This window comes from Ictidomys tridecemlineatus, chromosome 10 (genome assembly GCF_052094955.1).
Source record: "Ictidomys tridecemlineatus isolate mIctTri1 chromosome 10, mIctTri1.hap1, whole genome shotgun sequence".
NCBI lineage: Eukaryota > Metazoa > Chordata > Mammalia > Rodentia > Sciuridae > Ictidomys > Ictidomys tridecemlineatus.
Window position 1 is genome coordinate 108,695,315 of NC_135486.1, and position 23,518 is coordinate 108,718,832.

The following is a 23,518-nucleotide window of genomic DNA, read 5'->3' on the forward strand; positions in this document are numbered from 1 at the left end:
TGATACTGATGGGAAATTCTACTCACCACTATTGGAAATATTCTATTTTATCTGCTTTTCTCTGGTACACGGGTGTCCTTAAGTTTGTGTTCTTTTTTTTTTTTTTTTTTTTTTTTTTTTTTTTTTTTTGTACTCACAGCTCTTGGCCTTTCAGAGAAAGCCTTTAAGGTCTCTCATGCAGTAGAGAGAAATGGTGTAATGCACAAGGTGCTGCTCCTCTGATGACCACCAGTTGAAGCAAATGCAGTTGTTGGCAAGCTCCCACACTCAGAGATGGAGAAAATGTCCCTCCACCCCATGTAGCTCTCCCACATTTTCCCCAGGGCCGAAAACCCTTCTAGGGCCTCCCAAGAGAGTTACATGCATGGGATCCCAGGGATCCTCTTCCTCTGGGGAATCCCAGAATACTGAGCTTAATTCCAGGCCTCGGCCCCCACCCCCTTCCACCCAGCTAGGAAGCCACAGTCCTGTGGCTGCTCCCTTTCTAGAGATTCCAGATGAGTCCACTGTTTCACACATATGTTCCAATCCCTGCTGGGTGCTCCTTGGCTTAGGAGGTGGAACTGAACACAAATTGGGAGGAGCATTCACTATATCCCTTCCACCCCTCAACCAATTTTTATACACATGGTGGTCTCAGACAGACAGCATGTCTGTGGGCCATCTGTTTGCAAATCTCAGTCTTGCTTATTCTTTTAGGAACTTCATATTATTGCATTATATGAATGTACCTTAATTTAACCAGATCATTTCCTCCTCTCTTCCTTTTTCCCCCCGAAGCAATGAAATCTCACTAGGTCGCAGATTGGGCTTCAATTCCTGGATTCAAGTGACATTTCTGCCTTAACCTCCCAAGTAAATGGGACCACAAACTCATGCCACCACACATGGCTCTTGTTTTGTTTCGTGGGGATTGAACCCATGGTCTCATGTGCAATCAGAACATACTCTATCAATGAGCTACATCCGCAGCCTTGCAGGTTAACTTATTTAATATTTATCAAGGTCTTATTTTTATCCTGACTTTACAGATAAGGAAACTAAGCATCAAAAGCATTACGTGACTCATTCAAGGTCACAGAGCAATGGGTGGTAGAAGCAGGCTCCCAAACAGGCTCTCAGGCTTTCCTCCAACTCCATTGTATGTGATGAACACACATCCAGGTCCTGCAATTACCAGCAGACTTCTCCTGATGAGCAATGATAGCTGCCCAGGACTCAGATTATTCTATTACAGTTGCCTCTGACTGGCCTCCCTCCCAGCAGTGTGGAAAGGACAGATGAGATCATGTATGTGGAAGCACTTTGAAAATTATAGCTTGCCATAAATGTAGGGGATAATTAAGAGATTATTATTGACTACACAGATAAGCTTGTTTATTTGAAGCACTTTAGCCCCTTGACAACGTGAAGGATATGTCCAGGGACCTTGTCAAATTCCCAAATTAGATACCACTAACAGCATATAATTTCTCCCATAAAATGCCATAATGTGTCACTAAAAAATGTAAGTGACCCTTTAAAATATTTAATGATTATATAAACATAGACATCAAGCTATTTATAAAGATATAAAGTTATTTGTTCCTGTTGTCTGAAGCACTTGGTGATTCTATTTTGTGAATTAAAAAAATCTTCAATTTTTTTAACTGAATATGAGATGAACTCTGACTTGAATACTATTCTCCCTCTTTGAAATTTCCCTATTTTCTGTTTTAGAAAAAATTGATTTCTTAGTCCTCTTCACTTCTGTTGTAATAGCGGTGCTTGGCTTTTTGCAGGAGATGATTTTCACAAAGAAACAAGATTTCCTTTTAATTGTTTTTCAAAGATAATATGCATTTTATCCATATTGTTTTACTGAATAATGTTGACTCAAAAGGAATAGAAATTCATGCTATGATTTATAGCATTTGTAGCAAGTGACAAATGCTATAAATCACGGCCATTTAAGGTCCTCAGAGAGTTTAAATCTCGATTAAATCTTGAATATCCATGGCTCCATGGCAGAAAATAGGGATGCCTTTAGACTCTGCTTTGCCCAGTAATTTGAACAGTCTGGCTTCCTAATGAATGTATAAGTTTCTTGATGCAAAAAAGGATTATGCAAAAATTATTCATAGAATATAATGGAATCACATTCACTAATCATTTTTTTTTCTCTATTGATCATATCCCTCTCTGATTAGAAGCAGACAGATGTTCTAAAAGAACAGAGTTCCAGCTGCCCTGTGTGATCATGGGTTATTTGGTTTTCCTGCTCCCCTTCATTGTATTCACCTGTACGGGGTGGAAAGGCAAGTCGGTGACAAGATAATCTTTAAGACTGTTCCCAAATCTAACCAATCACTTGGATACCTGGGCTCCTTCCAGCAGATTCAGTAGATCTGGTGAGCATAAGGAATCTAATAAGATCAGCTGACATTCCTCAAGCACTTATTTGGGGGTAGGCACTGTACTGTTTTGCAAGTTCATTTTCTCAGTTTATATTTTTACAACTACTGGAGGTACTTGCTAAGAACAAAACACACACGCACACAAAAGGTCCCTTAAAAGGTAACGCAACCAGTATAACCAGTAACTTGGTTGAGTATAGGTTTTAACTCACAGGCTCAGCAAAGCCAGGTCGCCCTCTCTCGATCACTTTGCTATCTAAAGACTTTCCAGGGGAATTTCAGGTGATTATGATGATTAGCCAGCTTTTCGAAAGTCGCCAAGAGTCCCGTGCAACTCTCAAAGGTGAATTTGCTTGAAATTTATGGCCTCTTTCCAGTGTTTCTGGGGAAAAGGTGGTTTAGAAACAGATTTCTCCCTAAATATAGCAAGAGTAGCTGGACCTCCTGTCGGTATTTTCCAGTTTTCGGGCCACGTCCCCGTTCGCTCCGCTAAGATCCTCGTCTCGGGGGCTGACCCAACCTGGGAACCAAGGGAGACTCTTTCTGTACACCTGGCACTTCTGGTCACGCCCCATTCCGCGAAACTCCCAATACCAAGCCCATTCGCTATGACTGACGTGTCCTCAGAGCAATTATAATTGGCCATGGAGGACGGTCGCTCCACCTCCCCAACGACCCCGCCTCCCTTTCATTCTGAAAGAAAGAACCTCGCTCGCGAGTCCAATGAGAAGCGCCTCCACCCCAAAGATCCCGCCTTCTTCGGTGCCGGCCCCGCCCCGAGGGCGACAGGGGCGCCCGCCCTCCCGGCGCGAGCCAGGCCAATCGGAGGGCCCGTTCAGCCGGACGGACAGCCACCGGCCCAATCTGCGGGCCTCGCGCGGCACCGCCCGCCCGTCGCGGCCGCCCCGCCCCGCAGCCGGGCTGAGCGGCGGCCGGGCGAGTGCGGGCCTCGGGCGGCGGCGGCGGCGGCGGAGCGGCCTGGGGAGCGGCGGGCGGCGCCTGGCCCGGCCTGCGCGCGCCGCGGGCGTCCATGGCGCGCGGGCCCCGGCGGGGCGCGGCCGCGGCCTGAGGGGCCATGTCCGGGGTGGTGCGCACCCTCAGCCGCTGCCTGCTGCCGGCCGAGGCCGGGGCCCGCGAGCGCAGGGCGGGCGCGGCGCGCGATGCGGAGCGCGAGGCCCGGAGGCGCAGCCGCGACATCGACGCGCTGCTGGCCCGCGAGCGGCGCGCGGTGCGGCGCCTGGTCAAGATCCTGCTGCTGGGCGCCGGCGAGAGCGGCAAGTCCACCTTCCTCAAGCAGATGCGCATCATTCACGGCCGCGAATTCGACCAGAAGGCTCTGCTGGAGTTCCGCGACACCATCTTCGACAACATCCTCAAGGTGAGCGGGCCCGCCCTGCCCCGCCCGCACACCTGTGTCCAGGTGGGCGCTGGTAGCGGCGGCCAGGCGCGCGCAAGCTGGGGCCACGGCCGCGCGCTTTGTCCCCCGCTCTGCGGCGCCGCCTGGCTCGCAGCGTTGTCCACTGCTCCCGCGACCAGGTACCCCTGCGCGGAGTCGAGGGGGCCACTAGCCTGGGTCACCTGGGGCTCTCCTGCACGCCCCCTAGTCCCCGTCGGCCTGGTGGCTTTGCCCCTTCTCCGGTGCTTGGGGACGTTAAGAGTAGAAGCTGGCCAACTTCTGGCGTCTTGGGGGAGGAGGGGTGCTTGGTGATGGAGAAAGCCCCCCTGGACGCACCCTGGCAGGATGGAGTCCAGGGTTTCCCCTGCAGCTGCGCTGGGTAAGGGAGCTGAATTTGCCCTGCCCAGCCAGCAGCAAGCCCCGAAGAGCAGTGAAGTCTGGAGGAGAACCAGTCACCAATCTTAAGTTTTAACTTTATAGTAGGAAAATTTCAAGCATATACAAAAGTAGCGAAGATAGTAGAAAGAACTGTAATGTACACCTCTCAGTTTCAACAGCGATCATGTCCAGGCCAGCCCAGTTCACCTATGCCCCCATGATCTCCAAGCAAATTCCAGACGTTGTACAGTGGCCTTAGAAAACATAAGATCGCTCAAGATAAAGGCCTTGTTTAAAAAAAAAAAAAAAAACACATTACCATTAATGAAAAAGGTTATTAGTAAAAGTAGTAAGTAACTCCTTAATGTTGCCAAATATCCAGTCAGTGTCCAGATTTCTTCCATTGTTGCTTTATAAGTTTTATTTGTTTGACCAGGATACAAATAAAATCCTTACATTGTGTCTTGCTCCCTTTATATCTTTGCTGTGTTTGTGGAAGGAACAGTAGAGTTGACTGTCCACTTTCCAGTGTCTCACTACTGTGAGCTCGTGTAAAAGGCCCCAGAGAAAGGAAATCTGGAGAAAACTGATGAGAAGGGGAGAGGAGAGAGTCAGTCCTGCACCTAGATTGGGTCATTTCCTTTTTGAGTTTCTTATCTATACACTTTTCATGCCCCACTCTTCAACTTTTCCCAAGTCCATTTTGGAGAAGCCAAGTTACAGGTCTGAGGAACAGTTGTCTCCAAGCAGACATGGAGAGACATTTATCTACCAGAAAACCTGCCTGGAGACTCAATTTTATGGTACCTGAGGGAGTTTACATTTAGCAAAGGGCAGGAGAATCGAATCTGGGACATCTCTTTCACTTCACCCTGGAAGCTCCCCTCTGGCCATGGTGCCAGGATCCTGAGCCCCAGAATTCCAGGCCGGTATTCCCACTTTACATTTTTGTTACTAAAATATCTCATTTCAACACAAATAGGTCATTTGGGATTGTGATGGGAAGAAAATAATCTGAATGATAAAACATCCCTTTCCTTTTCACCTCTTTCAAAAGCCCCTCCAGTCAGGGCTCTGGCCAAACACTTGATGAACTTTAAAGAGGAGGTGCCCAGTGCAGCTCATTAGAGATCAATTGTGTGCTTCAAAAATCTCCTCATCTTCTGGGGTAAAGTGCACTTGAGTATCTCTCAGAACCTGCTCTCTTAACTTCTCTTCAAAAGGCTAGTTTAATTTTTGCTGCTTTCCTAGACCTCGGAACAGGCAAATTTGGCTGGTTCACTGTCTCCTGGTTTCTTTCAGTTCGGGATGCAGGAAAAATATTCAGAAACAGAGGGCTCAAATCCAACTTGGTACCCGAAGCATATTTTAGAAAACTCAGTCTTAACCTTTTCCCAATGCATATGAATGTTAACTTTTACTGGCTTCCTTATCAAGAGAAATAAGATTTGTTAAATAATATTAAATTTTCTTTCCCAATTTGTTTTTTTTTTTTTTTTGGGTGGGGGAGGTGGTAATACTGGAGATTGAATTCAGGGGCACTCAACCACTGAGCCACATCCCCAGCCCTATTTTGTCTTTTATTTAGAGACAGGGTCTCACTGAATTACTTAATGCCTCATTTTTGCTGAACTCGCAATCCTCTTGCCTCACTTTCCCAAGCCACTGGAATTATAGGTGTGTGCCACCGTGCCTGGCCCCGATTTGTTTTTGACTAATTGTAGTTCTATATTAAATTCATTTTATCCATTGTGAGGATTTTAAATTCTAGTTAGAAATTAATCTTTTAATTTGAAACAACAAAAAACGTTTCCTCTCCCCCATTCCCATTTTTATTTGGCCAAAATAACTTCAGAAAGAGACTTTTTAAGTAAATGGCTTTGTAGTAGCTTCAATTGTGGACATTTGAATGATACTGTTCAGAAAAATATTTATATAGAGGCTATTTTTAAAGCAATCTGTGCTATGCATAATGTGCCAGACCCTTTCTGTATGGCATTTAATTTTCATAACACTTTCAAATGGTATTGTCCCATTTAGCCAATAAGGAAATTGAAGATAGAGTTTTAAAATCTCAAGGTTTCAGCTATCTAATTAGCAGATGGCAGAGCTGGAAACCAAACCTGGTCTTTTTTAATCAAACTTTTAATTTTGCAATAATCAGAGTCCTGTTCAGTTGTAACAATAACACAGAGATCCCATATACCCTCTACCCACTTTTGCTCAATGGTAATATGTTGTAAAACTGTACTACAACACTACAACCAGAATATTGGCAATGATACAGGCAGGACCCAGACCATCACTAAAAGGCTCTCTAGTTGCCCTTTTGCAATCTCTTTTTTTTATGCTCCCCTCCCAGACCCTATCAGTGACTGATATATTCTTCAATTCTATAATTTTGTCAGTGGAAGAATGTTGTATGAATGGAATCTTACAGAATGTGATCTTTTAAAATCAGCTCTTATCTCTTAGCATAATTCCTTGGAGATTCAGTGCAAGTAGTTGTGTGTATCTATAGTTCTTGCCTTTGTTTAATATTTATTTTTTAGTTGTAGGTGGACACAGTATCTTTATTTCATTTTGTTTAATGTGGTGCTGAGGATCAAACCCAGTGCCTCACACATGCTAGGTGAACACTCTACCACTGAGCTACAACCCCAGCCCATCTTGCCGTTTTATTGCTGAGTCCTCCATTTAACTCTTCTCCTATTGAAGGATGTTTGGGTTGTTTCCAGTTTCTATTACAAATAAATCTCCTTTAAACATTCATGTACATACATTTATATCTACATAATTTTTCATATATCTGGGATAAATGCTCATGCATACAATTACTGGCTCATGTGGTAGTTGCACATTTAGTTTCATAAGAAACTGCCAGTTTATTTCCCAAATGATGTGCTATTTTACATTGCCATTATCAATGTATAAGAAAGCCAGTTTCTCTGCATCTTTGCCAGCATTTGGTGTCATTGTTTTTTATTTCAGTTATTTTGATAGGTGTATAATGACATCTTCTTGTAGTTTGGGGGGCCTTTTTGTTTTGTTTTGGTACCAGGGATTAAACTGAGGAGCATTCAACCTCTGAGCCACATTCCCAGCCCTATTTTGTATTTTTTTAAATATATATATATATTTTTTTTAGTTGTAGTTGGATACAATACCTTTATTCCATTCATTTATTTTTATGTGGTGCTGAGGATCGAACCCAGGGCCCTGCATGTGCTAGGCAAGCTTTCTATGGCTGAGCATAATCCCTATTTTGTATTTTTATTTAGAGACAGGGTCTCACTGAGTTGCTTAGCACCTCACTGTTGCTGAGGCTGGCTTTTGAACTCATGATTCTCTTGCTTTAGCCTCCAGATTCTTATAGTTTTAATTTGCATTTCTCTAATGGTTAATGATGATGAACATTTTTTCATGTGCTTATTTGCCATTCATTTATTTTCTTTGGGAAAGTGTTTCCCTGTTTTTGTCCATTTTCTTATTAGGTTGTTTGTTTTTTTATTGTTGAGTTTAGGGAATTCTTTTTTTTTTTTTCGTTCCTTTTTTATTTATTTAATTTTAATTTTTTTATTTCTTTATTTTTTTTATTGGTTGTTCACAACATTACAAAGCTCTTGACATATCATATTTCATACATTAGATTGAAGTGGGTTATGAACTCCCAATTTTACCCCAAATGCAGATTGCAGAATCACGTCGGTTATACATCCACAATTTTACATAATGCCCAATTAGTAATTGTTGTATTCTGCTACCTTTCCTATCCCCTACTATCCCCCCTCCCCTCCCCTCCCTTCTTCTCTCTCTACCCCATCTATTGTAATTCATTACTCTCCTTGTTTATTTTCCCAGTCCCCTCACAACCTCTTATATGTAATTTTGTATAGCAATGAGGATCTCCCTTCATTTCCATGCAATTAGGGAATTCTTTATATATTCTAAATACTAGACCTTTGTTATAGATGATGAATTATACATATTTTCTTGCAGTCTGTGGGCTGGCATTTTATTTTTTTAACAGGCACCTTTGTAGAGCAAAATTTTTGCTTTCAATGAGGTCTAGTTTACCAATATTTTTCTTTTATAGATCATGCTTTTGACATCAAGTCTGAGAATTCTGCATAGCTCTGGATCTCAAAGATTTTTTCCTTACTTTTTTCTAAAAGTTTTGTAGTTTCACATTTTACATTTTTAGTGTGTGATCTACATTGAGTTAATTTTTGTGTAAGGTATGAGATTTAGTCCAAAGTTCATTTTTTTCTGCCTGTGAATATTCGGGTGCTTAGGTACCATTTGTTGAAAAGGACATCCTTCTATTGAATAGTTTCATGCATTTGTCAAAAACCAGGTGGGCATATTTATGTAGATCTGTTTCTGAGTTTTCTTTTCTGTTCCATTGATCTGTATGTTCATCCTTGTGCTACTATCACATTATGTTGATTATTAACATAATTGAATTTTAATATCAGATATGGTGATTTCTCCTATTTTGTCTTTTTCAAGATCACTTTAGTTATTTCAGGGCCTGTGATAAATTTTTTTTTTTTTGATAAATTTTAGAAATCAGCTTTGTCTGTATCTGTTTTTTAAAACTTTGTTGGGATGCTAACAGCAATTATATTAATATGAATCAAATGAGAGAAAATTGATAGCTTTGCTAAATTAAGTCTTCCAATCCCTAAACATGTATGCATTCATTTAAGTCTTTGATTTCTTTTATCAGCCTTTTTCACATTGCAGCATATATATTCTGTACATGATTTATTAATTTTACACCTAAGTATTTAAATATTTCTTTAAAGCAATTGTAAATGAGATTGTCCTCTTACTTTCAATTTCCACATGCTCATTGTTAATGAAAACAATGTGATTGTTTTTTATATCTTGGTCTTGCATCCCATGACCTTGCTGAAAATTACATCAGAAGAGCTTTCCTGTGGATTCTTTGAACCGTCTACGTAGACCATCATGTTAGTTTGTTAGCTACAAGTAGGGAGTTTTACTTCTTCTTCCCCAATTGGTATGAATTTTATTTCTTTTTCTTGTCTTACAGCAAAGGCTAGAACTTCCAGTATTATGTTGAATAAGAGTGATTAAAGTACTGATTATCTTCTCTTTCTGATCTGATGTTGATGATTTTTGCTTTCTGTATTTTTGTCAGTCTTCATAGAAGCTTACCATTCTATTGATTTTTTTTGTCCCCAACCAAAAAGAACCAGCTTTTGATTCCATTGATTCCACCCCACTTCATTTCCTTGTTTCCAATTTCATTTATTTCTGTTTTTTGCTTCTTTTGTCCATTTACCTTAGATTTATTTTGTTCTCCCCACCCCTATTTTCTTGAGTTTGAGACTTAGATTACTTATTGAGATCTTTTCTCATTTTTAATATAAACATTTTAAGTGTTGCAATTTCCCCTCTCAGCACAGCTATAGCTGTGTCCACAAAATTTGAATGTTCTACTTTCATTTTTATTCAGTTTCATGGGTATTTTATTTCTTTCAAGATGTCTTCTTTGACTCATGGATTATTTATTTATAAGTGTGCTGTAGTTTACAAATGTTTGGAGATTTTTCTATTATCTTTCTATTACTAATTTCTAGTTTGACTCTAGTATGTTTAGAGAACACACATTGTATAATTTCAGTTCTTTGAAATTTGTCGAGGTTACTTCTATGACCCAGAATATGGTCTATCTTTCATTTGTTTTGTGGTCCTATGTTGGTGAATATTCCATAGGCATTTGGGAAAAAAATATGTATTCTGTTATTTGTTGGAGTGTTCTACATATTGTCAGTTGATGCTTCTGGTTAACACGGCTGTTGACTCTGTTGAAATTTTGTTCAGTAGTTCTATCACTTGCTGAGGGTTGGATATGAAAGCTCCCAATTTCTTCTTTAATTCTGTCAGTTTTATGTGGTACCTAAACAATTGGGATTATTATCTACCTGATAGATTGAGCCTTTGCCATTATGTAATGTCCTCTCTTGTCTTTACAGTTGTCCCTTAAGTTACAATGTGATTACTCATTCTGTCAATTTGCAACTCTTTGTAAATTGAAACTGTTATAAGTCAAAATACATTTAATACACACCTAACCTACTGAACATCCTAGCTTGGCAACACAGTACACTGTTGTGTTCAGTTTTTAATCCTGAGGACATGTGAGGCTAAGCTGGAGCTGCTGCCCAGTATCACACGTATCTTACTGCATCCTACTAGACCAGAGAAGATCAATATTAAGATATTGAAGTAGGTTTCTATGGAATGTGGATGGCTATTGCACCATAATAAAGTCAAAAAAGCTGAAACATAGTAAGTCAGGAAATCATCTATAGTAATTTTTTTGTGCTAAAAGTGTCTTTATCAGTTATCTTTACATACCCACTTCTATTTTTTTTAATATTTATTTTTAAATTGTAGGTGGACACATACCTTTATTTTATTTTTATGTGGTGCTGAGGATTAAACGCAGTGCCCCATGCATGCTGGGCAAGTGCTCTACCTCTGAGCTCCTCCACTTCTGTTTTTATTAATGCTTTCAGGGTGTCTGGTTTTTCCATTCTTTTAACCTACCCATATTGTTTTGAAGTGACTTTTGTGTGGATTTTTTTAGTCCAATCTTCCAATTTTAATTAATTTGAATATTTAGATTATTTGCATTTAAATTAAGGTTATTAATAATAATAATTATTATTAATGTGTTAGGGAATAATTTGGATTTTTTAATATCTTTTTTTTTAAGTTGTAGATGGATATAATAGCTTTATTTATTTATCTTTATGTGGTGCTAAGGCTCAAACCCAGTGTCTCACACATACTAGGCAAGTGCAGTACCACTGACCAACAACCCCAGCCCCAATAATTTGGATTTTTGAAATTTTTTGGAGAATCCTTTTGGGTTTTTGAAATTTTTTTATTTGTATAAATTTTTATTCTATTGACAATAGAATGTATTATGTCCGTCTACAACTTTAAAAAAAGATATTAAAAAATATCCATGCGTACATGGAGTATAATCTCCCATTTTGTGATTGTACATGATGTGGAGTTATACTGGTTGTGTACTCATATATGAATAGGAAAGTTATGTCCAATCGTTCTATTGTCCTTCTATTCCCATTCTCTCTCCCTTCCCTTCATTCCCCTTTATCTAATCCAATGAAATTCTCTTCTTTTGGGTTTTTTGTTGTTGTTGTTGTTGTTGTTCTGTTTTGTTCTTACTTTTTTATGGGCTATCTGAACATGTTTTAGGACTCCATCTTGATTGATTTTTTTAGTATTGCATTTTGAATCAATTTCTTGGTGGTAGTTCTAGACTTACAATATACATAGGTAACTTACCCAAGTCTCCTGACAAGGGTGTTTTACCACATTAAGTTTCCATTTAGTTTACCCTCTCCACTTTTCAAATATAAATATTTTAAGTATAAATATAAATATTTTAAATATAAATATAAAAGTGGAATATTACTAATGTCCTCTTCTTACCTTTTATTTCTGCACCTCTTCTTAGACTTCTGATGGTCCTCTCTCCTTTCTGGAGTTCACAGCCTTCTGTTCTCATTCCCTTTCTGTTTAAAAAAACTGCAGCTGGCTGTCTGCTTGCAATAGATTCTCCAGGCTTTCTTTCATCCAAGAAACTTCTGGGAGGGGAGGGGGGATAGTAGAGGATAGGAAGGGCAGCAGAATACAACAGACACTAGTATGGCAGTATGTAAAAAAGTGGATGTGGAACCAATGTGAATCTGCAATATGTATCTAGGGTAAAAATGGGAGTTCATAATCTGCTTGAATCAAATGTATGAAATATGATATGGCAAGAGCTTTTTAATGTTTTGAACAACTAATAATTAAAAAAATTAAAAAAAGAAACCTCTTTATTTCCCCTTCATCCATATATATATATATATATATATATATATATATATATATATATTTCCCTTTATTTTATTTATTTATATATGGTGCTGAGGATTGAACTCAGGGCCTCGAATGTGCTAGGCAAGCTCTCTACCACTGAGCCACAACCCCAGTCCCTCCCTTCATTCCTAAGGGACATTTTTTTTTGCCAGCTGTAGATTTCAAGCTCTCAGTTCTTTTAGTAGTTGAAGAATGTGCCTTCCCAGTTTCAGATGAGAAGATGTTGTCATTTGAGTTGGTGTCCCTCTATAAATTAATGCTTTTTTTGTTCTCTGGTTGCTTTTAAGATTTTTCCATCATCTTTAGTTTTCAGAAGTTTGATTATGATTCATCTTAGCATAGGTTTCTTTCAGATTATTCTATTTGGGGATTATACAATTTACTGAATCTGTGCCTTTATGTGTTTTGCCAAATACAGGGGAGTTTTCAGGTATTTTTTCTTCAAATACTTTCTCAGTCCCACTGGTTTTCTCTTCTCCTGGAACTGATGGCTGAGCTCTTTGCTCTTTGGTTATTGACCTCCAGGTCACCAAGACTGTTACCTTCTTGAGTAGGGTTGTAGCATCAGCCTCCTGCCACCTCCTAGTCATTGGGTTAGGGTCCTGTTTGAGGCCAAGGTTTAGGCCCCCAGGGCCCTGCTGACACTATTCCTGTAGGGGATTTGGACACCCGTGCTCTTCAGGCAGAGGGGGGAGTCGGATTCCTGTCTGGCCTGCCAGAACTGCCTGCTGGGCCACTTGGGAGTACCAGCTGTTTCCTCAGGGCAGGCAGATGAGGGAAAACCAGCTTCCCTCCCCTCACAACTTTGCTGAAACCTCAATGGGTGGATAATGTGGGGCTTTTGTTGGTGTTTGGCTGGAGCAGGGGGGGTATTTTAGACAGCTTTTTCACTGCTGTGACTAAAAGACCCGACCAGCACAATTGCAGAGGAGGAAACATTTATTTGGGGGCTCACGGTTTCAGAGGTCTCAGTCCACAGACAGCAGGTTCCATTCCTCAAGAGTGTGGCAGAGGGAAGGCCGTGACATGATGATCAGGAAGCAGAGAGGTCAGTCACTAGTTGCCAGATGCAAATATGTGCTTCAAAGCCACACCCCCAAGTCCCCTCTCCTCCAGCCACACCTTACCACTTCAGTTTCCACTCAGCTAATCCCTATGAGGGGATTAATTCACTGATTGGTTAAGACTCACAGCCCAATCATTTTTCCTCTGAACCTTCTTGCGTTGTCTCACATGTGAGCTGTGGGGGATACCTCATATCCAAACCATAACAGTAGGCATTGCCAAAGGGTCTCCTGCTGTAATCCCACCTCTCCCTAGGTGCCTTTGCCAGGAACTGGCTCATCTTGGGGCTCTTTTTTCCTCTGCCTCCTGTCTCTTCCAGCTGCCCTCTGCAACACCTGACTTGTGTGGGTAGGAGGTAACAGGATACCCAGGGGACTCACCAGCATGTCCTTCAAGTCCAGAGGTTCCAAGGCAGCCTACCTTCTTTCCTACATTTGCTTATTGTGTTTTCTTGATACTGTGTTTTGCAGTACTGGGGATTGAACCAGGTGCTCTGCCTAGCCATTTTATTTTATTTTAAATTTTGAGACAGGATCTTGCTAAGTTGCTGAGGCTGGTCTCGAACTTGCAGTCCTTCTACCTTAGCCTTCCAAGTAGCTGGGATTACAGGCATGTGCTGTCACGCCCCATAACCTGCCATGTTATATCCAAGATTTTTTAGGGGTGGAGATACTCCATCTTGATGGTATGGCAGTCTTATCCCCCTTGTTCTTTGATTCTAGATGTGGTGTTCTTGATCACAGGTGTGCCTGAATTTGAATATGTGATTTCTTTAACTTCATTACCTCCAACCATCCTCTGCAGTTAATTATGTGAATCTGCTAGTTGCTTTGACTTGCTATAAATAGTTCCAGTAAGACTGGTTCATTCTTTTATAATCTTAAGGATGAAACTCTCTCATTTCCTTAGTGGGCTTTCCTTAAAGTTCGTGTGTTTGATATTTGGAGTTTGCTCCAAATTAATACCTCTACTTGGCACAAGCTCAGACTCAGCTTGGATTTGATTTATAGTAGTTCCATAGCCTCTTGTGTGTGATATCATGCATTACAAGAGGGTTTTGGGTTTTTCTTTTTTCTTTTTTCTTCTGCAGTGCAGGGTATTGAACCCAAGGCTTCATACATGTGAGGCAAGTGCTCTACCTCTGAGCCACATCCCTACCCTTTTTTATTTTATTTGGAGATAGAGTTTCATTAAGTTGCCAAGGAGGCCTCAAACTTGTGATCCTCCTGCCTCAGTCTTCTGCGTAGCTGGGATTATAGGTGTATACCACTGCACCTGGCTCAAGAACATTTTTAAGACTGAATTTCATATCCAGTTAGAAGAAAATAAGTTGTTTGAAGGTTTTTTGTTGAATATACATAATACCATGCCCATAATTGCATTGGTATCTCTTCTAACCACTCCAACATAGTTCCACCTTATGTATGTGTGTGTGTGTGTGTGTGTGTGTGTGTATTGTTGATTTTAGAAACTTCTTGAAGATTTGATTACTAGAATGGGTGGTCTCTGAAACAAAAGAATTGACAACTGAATTTTTGATACTGTTGACAATGAAATGAAAAAATTACATTCAACAAATATGCAAGGCCTTGTGTTAGGCGCTAGTGGCAGAAGGGGTAGTCAATGAAAAGTGCCTGTTCTCAACCCTCATCTGTTAAACTGGAGAGACAGTTGCACAAATATACTTAACATAGACTGTGAATGTACGCCCTGGAAGCACCTCTATGGAAGTAGTGAGTTGGTGGGAGAACAGGGAAGATTAACACTGGCTGAGGAAGCTGAAAGGCCTTGTCCAGGAGGTGTGATTTGAGCTGGCTTTGGAAGGCTCTACAAGATTTCAACAGGTATAGTAGGATTCACAAATGGGACCATCTCAGTGCTATAGAAGTCTACCAGTGAAATTGGTTTTGTGATTGTTTTTTATTTATTTATTTATTTATTTATTTATTTATTTATTTATTTATTTGGGGTGCTGGTGCTTGAACCCAGGGGTGTTTTACCACTAAGCTATACCTCTAGTCCTTTTTATCTAATTTGGAACAAGGTCTCACTAAGTTGCTCAGGCTGGCCTCAAACTTGATCCACCTGCCTCAACCTCCTGAGTTGTTGGGATTACAGAAGTACACCACCACACTCAGATATCAATGAAGAAAACTCTAACAGGGAAAAATATTAAAAGGAGACTCAGCACAAGAGCTAGATGAAATTTCCTAGTCAAAGCAACTGGTCAGATTGTGGTAGATTGTGACATACCCTGTATTCATCACATTCTAGCTAAAAGCTGTGGGTTTGATCCCTGGAAAATTCATGTATATACACATCATTCCAAGGGGTTTTCTGAATGCCCTAAGTTCTAAGAGTGGGCCTACAAGTGGTCTAGGAACTACTATTAAGAACTTTTATTGTAGAATAGTTAAGATTAAGCTATTAAGCTAACTTTTTGGAAGTTTCTTTTTCTTTTACTTTTTGGGTTTTTTTTTTTTGGTTTTTTTTTTTTTAGAATTTTGTTGTTTTTGTGTTTAAGACTTTGAAGACGCCAATGTTGCTGATTTGCATTTTTTGGTTTTTGGTTTTTGTATTTTGTTGTTGGGTTTTGTTTTGTTTGTTTGTACCAGGAGTGAACCCAGGGGCTCTTAACCACTGAGCCACATTCTCAGCCCTTTCTTTTAATTTTATAATCAGGGTCTCACTGAGAGTTGCTGAAGCTGGCTTTGAACTTGTGATCCCCCTGCCTCAGCCTCCAAGGCTGCTGGGCTTATAGGTGTGAGCCACCATACCCAGCTGCTAATTTGTGTTTTTAAGCACTTTGCAACTCTTGCCTGCAAGATTCTGCATGTCTTGGGCTCACAAAGTACTGCTTGGGACTCAATGCTGCAGTGGGTTTGCGTGAGAGCAGAAGCACAAAGCTGTTTCTGGGGTCTGGAGCACAGTTGAGTTTTTATTGCCTTGTTGGAAAATTTCATTTAAGTAAGCAAATTTACTTTTACACTGGGAAACACATGGTTGGTTTTTAAGTAATGCCCGAAACCAAAAGCATCTTTTTCCATCAGTTGAGAGAAATACAGACACACCCCTCTGGCCATTGTTGAAATTCAGAGCTCTAAATGCCCTCTAGCTTCCAAGTTTACATTGTAACCAATCATGTCAGGGAGCAGTTTTTGGCCTTTAGAACACCTGTAGGGTGAGATTTGGAACATAGCTGCTAGATGCTGAACAAGGTTCTGTTGACAGCTCATAATCATTTTGTTGTTACATAGTTGAGAGTGGGTCCATGGATGGTATCATTTTTTAAAATGTAGCTGAAGATTTAAACTTGAGGCTTATCTAGAGATGTAATTATAGGGTTATCTTCAAATCCAAGAAACTTATAAAGTGTAATAGACCTGGTACTTTGCTTAAGAGACAGGCTGGTTCAATTTATTCTGTAGCTATTATTATTTATTTGTATTCAAACAATGAATTTGAGTCTTCTTTCCTCTTGTATCAAATGGCTGGACAAAGCTACATAGTGTCAACTGTCCATTAAGGGAAAGCAGAGTGTAAAGTTTCTGACCCTTGCAATAGTTTTTCTGTATGTTTCTTTTGCCAGTTAAGATATTTGTCTTGAAGAGCCAGGTGTGATAAGGCACTTGTAAACCCAGCTACTCAGGAGCAGAGACAGGAGGATCCATGAAGCCCACAAGTTCAAGACCAGCCTGGGCAACACAGCGAGACATCTCTCTTTTTGTTGTTGTTGTTGTTGTTGGAACTGGGGTAGGGGGATGTGACTTAGTACTAAAGCATGTGCTTAGTATGGGTGAGGCCTGGGTTTTATCCCCAGCACCACAAAAGAAAAGAACCGGTTGTGTCTACTTCAGGATTGAATGTTCAGGTATGCCCAGGGACATTGGTTTTGAGAATAGAAGGCATAACTTGCCCTCTGCATAGTTTGTCTGTTGGAAGTGCCCTTGCCTCTGTGTTGATTTCATGAATCAGCTGGTTTGTAACTTGAACTTCAGATATGCAGCATTCATATGGCAGTAAAGGGACAGTCCTTACTCCTGGGAGGGTTTGTGAGCAGGAAGATGTAGACAGAGAGCAGCACATGGGTTGTTATGGAGTCCAGGGGAATTAGTCCCCGACCTTTGCTGATGCCCACTGAATAGCATCCTTGTCTAGATTTTGGCATCTATTTTACTATCTGGTCTAAAGCTTCAGCCCTGTTGCATCAGACCACTAACCTTAGTATCACTGAAGTGAGCCAGTGCTCTAGGCAGTAGGTAATCAAATGACTGTGGGAACTGAGTTGAGCAGAACCAGAAGCTGAGGAGACACTCATGTGCATATAATTTGGATTTTGTTGTCATTATCCTGAGGAAGTATTCCCATGACTGTGCACTGTGGCTGTACCAAGCCCTCCAGTTTCTGTTTGGAACAGACAGATGGGTTCCTGATGTGATCAGGAAGGGCCAGGTGGATGTGGAGGAAGATCTTCCCTATCACTCAGAGCTCTGTATGTGTGCAGCCTGAGTGGAAGAGACACTTCTTCCTCTCCTGGAGCTTCCTCTCCCAGACAGCTCCTTTGGGACCAGAAGCTCAACAGAGGAAGGCAATGTGGGGGGGGGGGGGGTGAAGCATCACTGGTTATACCACTGGGAGGACAGGGAGCCCTTGCCTGGCTGTAAATGTGCCTATTGGATGTGTGATTAGATTCTCCTGGCTATGCTAGCAGCATCCAGGGCCAGTCCCAGGTTCAGACTGCTGAGGAATCTCTACAGGACAGCTCAGTGCTGGGTGTTGGTCAAAGTGCGCATGCCTCCACAGTCACTGACAAAGCTCCAAGTGACACAGTTGCATTAATTTTCAGGGGAAAATATTGTTCATCTTTGTAGACAAGATACACAGTATTCCAAGCCAAAGACTTGACATTAACCAAGGAAGGAAAGGGAGTTGTTATTTAAAGCCTCACCTTAACTTCTGACTAGCTGCTGACTAACTTAGAGGGACTAGCCGCTGCAGACATTATTTTTGCAATTTCTATAATACTTATTAGCAGAATTTATTTCTTTTTTTAGTTTTTTAGAGGTCCTAGAAATGGAACCCAGGGTCTCATGCATACTAGGCAAGTACTCTACAACTGAGCTATACTTCAGCCTCCCCATTAATAGGATTTTAAAAAATCTATGTACTCCATTTTAAAACTAATTAATTTATTATTGCTATGGGGATTGATCCTAGGGGTTCCCTACCACTGAGCTACATCCCCAACTCTTTATTTTTTATTCTGAGGCAAATCCTTGATAAATTGTCCAAACTGGTATCAAGCTTGCAATCCTCCTGCCTCTACCTCCCAAATTGCTGGGATTGTGGGCATGTGCCACCACACCCACCCTCATAATCAGTTTTTACCTACAATTCTTAGCACACACAAGGTGACTAGTAACTGTTTATATTTTTGTGGCCACTTAGGTGTTTTTCCTTCAAGACAATGAAGTTCCATAATTTTAGTTTGAGGATGGGGAAAGGAAACGTTTTTTCCCAGGGTTCTGATGACTTGATGAGAAAGACATAAGTCAAAAAGCATTAACCTTGCAGAGTAATGTAGAACAAGACGAGAAACTTCCAGGAGATTAGCAAGTTGAAATTGAGAAATAGAAATCTGGTCATTTACCTTCTTATCAGTACGTGTTTGGTATGACTATAAAGCAGTGAAACTATTTTTAAACAAACAAACCAGGACCACCAGAACATACTAGTTAGAGCAGATGTGTCATTAAAGGAAATAACCCAGGGAAGCCAAGTCACCCACTGCCTACTAAGTGTCCATGTGCAGACAGACACTTCTGAGACTTCAGGGAAGGCAGCTGGCCAGTGGGAGGGGAAACCGCCCCATGTAGGGAGAGTGCGTTTTGAGAGTACCTTGCCTGTTACTGCATTTGACCCTGGGAGTAACCCCGCCAGGGTAGGCAGGGGCCCTCCGCTGATTGGGGTAAGATTCTTTATCTTCCTGGCCTCCTGTGTCCTGGACAGGAATTTCAGCTGCCTGGATTCTCCTGCCTTCTCTCACCATCCCTCTGCCCCTGTGCTCAGGGAAGGAGGAGCAACTTGGTAGTCTAGTGTGTTCAGGAGGAGAACGTGAGCAGGCAGGGCTCAGCACCCTCTTCAAAGCCACCCTGCCCCCGGGAGTGTGCCATAGCTTTTCTTCCTCACCAGCCTCAGGGCCCCCAGCCTGTGTTGCCAGCAGTGCTAGTGAGCAAGCCCTACTTGGCTGCACATCTGAAACCAAGCTCTGTAGTCAGAAAGCCAGCGTTTTGATCTCCATCTATCTGACACCTGTTTTGATCCCCTGCCCCCCCCCCCCCCCCCCCGCCAGCTGGAGTAGAAAGGAGACTCATGTGAGGATGGATGCACACTACAGCCAAGGATGGAGAGAGACGATTCTAGTGCGGTGGTACCTCTTGACCTCGGACTTCCCGAACATTCTCTCCAACACCCTCTGATCTGGGGAGAAGTGGACCCAGGATCTGGAATATAAGCCCAGGGAAAAGTTAGAAGGGGACCTCAGAAGTAAAGGACCATGTCAGGCTGAAACTGCACCATCTCCAGAGCCCTGGGCTGGAGCCAGGCTAAGGGGCTAGGGAGTGAGCTTGAGGTCTAGGTCACCAAATAGAACTTCACTGAGCCCAGACCAGATTTCAGCTGTTGTTCACCTCCTCAAACATGCTTTGAAAGCAACCTCTGTCTGTCACATTCCAGTTCTGACCTGAGAAGAAAATAGGTAGAAATGGTATCAGGGAGATTGACCTGGAGAACTGCTGAGAAAGGTTCTCAGTGCTTGGAGAACTAAGCTTGAGAAAGTTTTAAAGAAATGAAATGGTAGCTCTGAAGTACTGTAGCCAAATTAGTAGTGGTGTTGGGGAACAACATGAAAAGGCAAATACAAAACCAAATCTGAAAAAAAGCCAAACTGTGAGATAGAAGCATTGCTCAAAAGTGCTTGATATCATGCAACATTACCAAGCATATAGATTCTATGAAACAAAAGCTTCAGGATATGATCAAGAATAGCTGAGATAAAAAGGAGATTTGCACAGTTAATGAGATAAATTAAAAATCCAGATAACACCATTATAGATCTCATATGTGTTAAAAACAGGAAGGAAGATAAGCTACCACAGAAAAGTAAATTAATGGTGTGTGGGATTGTGCCCCAATCCCACTCAGCATTGGTGTCCCCACAGTTGTAGAGCCAGGAGTCGCAGGACACCGGACTCCTTTGGATGCTTGCCTGTGAAACAGATCCCAGATCAGTATCCAGAGAAGGCTTGGTGCTCTGCAGTCCGTCCCTACAGAGGGGAATAAGGGCGGCTTTGCCAGTTCTCCTCTCTTCTTTCTGAGTGTACACTGCCTCGGGCGGCGTCCTGGGTCTGGGCCAGGGGCTACAGATGGCCTTTTGTCCTCTGAGCCCATCTCTGCTGGCACTGCTGTGGCCTTTGTCCTGCACTGCAGTGCAGTGTGGGTATTCCCGCTAAAGAAGGGCCTGTTTGGGCAGAGGGAAGTTTATCTCTTAGGCCACCTCTTAAACTAAGGTCCCAAGAGCAGGAATAGTTTTCTTCTGGTGTCTCACCAGTGCCCACACATAATGGGAGTGGGAGACGCAGTCCAGGCACCTGCCACAGGTTTGGGAGCAACTCTGGCCCTTCTCTCAGCTGCCTCCTTGGACACTTTTTGGTGCTCAGCTGCACAGTTGTCCACCCCCCTGTCTCACAGTTCCCTGTTCACAGTAAGTGGCAAGGCAAGGATCAGGTTTCAGATGAGAAAACAGGGACAACGGCCCTTTGTAACATGTGACTCATGTCGGAAAGTTGGTGACAGTGGACTGAGCCACCTAGGCTGTCTTCTTAAAACATGAGAGTACTGTGTCAATGGTGCTGGTGTTTCTAGAAGTTGCTACAGTGTTTCCTGCACTAGGAGTAGATGTGGGAACTCTGCATGTGTGATAGTTGCTACAGGTGAAGGAGCCAGGCTGAGTCTTTTGTGGAACCAAGTGCAAAACCTGGAAGCACAGGAACGCACGCTTACACTCATTTGCTCTCATAGATGCACACACACACAGTACAAAACATTTCAAATACTATGATTCTGTTGTAACAATATATGTAACCAGACCTAGAAAAAAGTGCTTATTTCTAGGATACAATTATAGACATGTTGTTTTTTAAAATGTTTTTTCTACAGTAAACATTATTTTAGAAACTGCATTGATCATAGCAATTTTGTAGTATGAATCCCTAGGAATATAATTTAACTATCCACTAGTGATTAAAGCCTTTTCTCTCCACGTTAATTCCTCTGCAGTTACCCGGAAATTTTCATTTTGAATTGTAGGTGTTGTAACTTAATTTCTGGTTTTAATCTTACTTTAGAATTTTTGTAATCTTGAATATTTTCAGAATGCGTAAATATTTGCCAAACAGACCACAGCATCTTCAGCATTTTTTTTTTTAATTGGAAACTTGTCTTAATTCTTGGTAACATTTCCCCTGTCCCTCCCTATCCCAAGATTCCCCTGTTAGGAACATCTTACAGCAGTGTGGTACATTCAGTACCATCAGTAAATGAACATTGACATATTTTCATTAATGAAAGTCCCTAGTTTACGTTATGGTTCATACTGTTGTATAGTTCTGTGAGTTTTGACAAATGTATCCACCATTACAGGTCATACAGAAAAGTTTCACTGCCCTAAAAATCCCCTGTGTGCTACCTGTCCGTCCCTCCCTCCCTCCAACTCTTGGCAACCACTGGTCTTTTTTAGGATTTTTTTGGGGAGGAGGGTACTGGGGATTGAACCCAGGGCCTCACTCATGCTAAGCAGGTGCATCCCCAGTTTAGCAATCTCTGATCCTTTGCTTTCTCCATAGTTGTACCTTTCTAGAGTAACATATAGTTGTAAGCAGACAACATACAGCCTTTTCAGATTGTCTTCTTTCACTTAGCAATTTATATTTAAGGTTGCTCTGTGAGTTTTCATGGCTTGATAGTTTATCTCTTTTTATTGTAGAATCATACACCTTTGTGGCTGTACCACAGTTTGTTGTTTCTTTTACCTGCTGAAGAACATTTTGGTGGCTTCTAAATTTGGGCAGTTGTGAATAAAGCTCCCTAAACACCTGTGTGCAAGTTTTAGAATAGTCATGTTTTCATCTTGTTTGAAGCATTACTGCTGAATCACATGGTAAGAGTATGTTTAGTTTTGTAAGAAACCACCAAATTTTGCTTTTCCAGCAGCAATGGATGAGCGTTCTTGTTGCTCTGTGCTCTCACCAGCATTTGGCATTGTCAGTATTGGGGGTTTTAGCCATTCTAGTAGGTATGTAGTGGTATCTTGCGGTGGTTGTTTTACTTTGCAGGGCCCTAGTGATGCATGGTGTTGAACATCTTTCCATAGGTTTATTTGCCATATGTATGTCTTTGGTAAGGTGTCTGTTCAAATCTTTTGTCCATTATTTTTTAAAAAAATATTTATTTTTTAGTTGTAGTTGGACACAATACCTTTATTTCACTTATTATTATTTTTTTTTTATGTAGTGCTGAGTATCGAACCCAGGGTCTCACATGAGCTAGGCAAGCGCTCTACCGCTGAGCCACAACCCCAGCCCTGTCCATTATTTTTTTTTATCATTGAATTTTGAGAGTTCTTTTTATATTTTAGATACATGATATATGTTGCAGAGGTTTTCTTCCAGTCTCTCTGGCTTATCTTTCTGTCCTCTCGAGCATAGTGTGTTCAGCATTCACATGTACTTCATTACTTCATTCCTTTTATGACTGAATAATATTCCATTGTACAAGTATACTATAGTTTGCTTATCCATTTATCAGTTAATGGACATTTGGGTCATTTCTACTTTTTAAAAAATATTCTTTTAGTTTTCAGTGGACCTCTATTTTATTTATTTATATACAGTGCTGAGAATCGAATCCAGGGCCTCACACATGCTAGGCAAGCACTCTACCACTGATCCACAACCCAGCCCTCATTTCCACTTTTTGACTATTGTGAATAATGCTGCTGTGAACTTTCATATGTGAGATGTATTTTGTGTGATATATGTTTTGTTTTCATTTCATTGGATATATTCTGTTAGGCAGTTTTTCATTACTATAACAAATACCCAAGATAAATCATCTTCTAAAGAGAAATGGTTTATTTTGGCTTGTTTGGGAGGTTTCAGTCCATGATGAGTTGGCCACATTGCTTATAGTCTACCAGTAAGGTAGCCCATCATGGTGGGGAGCATGTGGTAGAGCAAAACTGCTCCCCTCGTGGTCAGGAGAAAAAAAGAGAGAAAGAGGAAGGGACCTGGAT

General features: G+C 41.3%; 1 protein-coding gene across 1 annotated transcript in view; it reads left to right on the forward strand.

Moving 5' to 3' along the window:
- Positions 1-3,430: 3,430 nt before the first annotated feature.
- Positions 3,431-23,518, forward strand: part of LOC101967153 (guanine nucleotide-binding protein subunit alpha-12) — a 95,222-nt gene continuing 75,134 nt past the window's right edge. Inside the window, exon 1 of the mRNA XM_005340835.5 lies at positions 3,431-3,774. Within this exon, the coding sequence (XP_005340892.2) occupies positions 3,472-3,774 (303 nt within the window). The 5' untranslated portion in view covers positions 3,431-3,471. The remainder of the gene's footprint in view (positions 3,775-23,518) is intronic.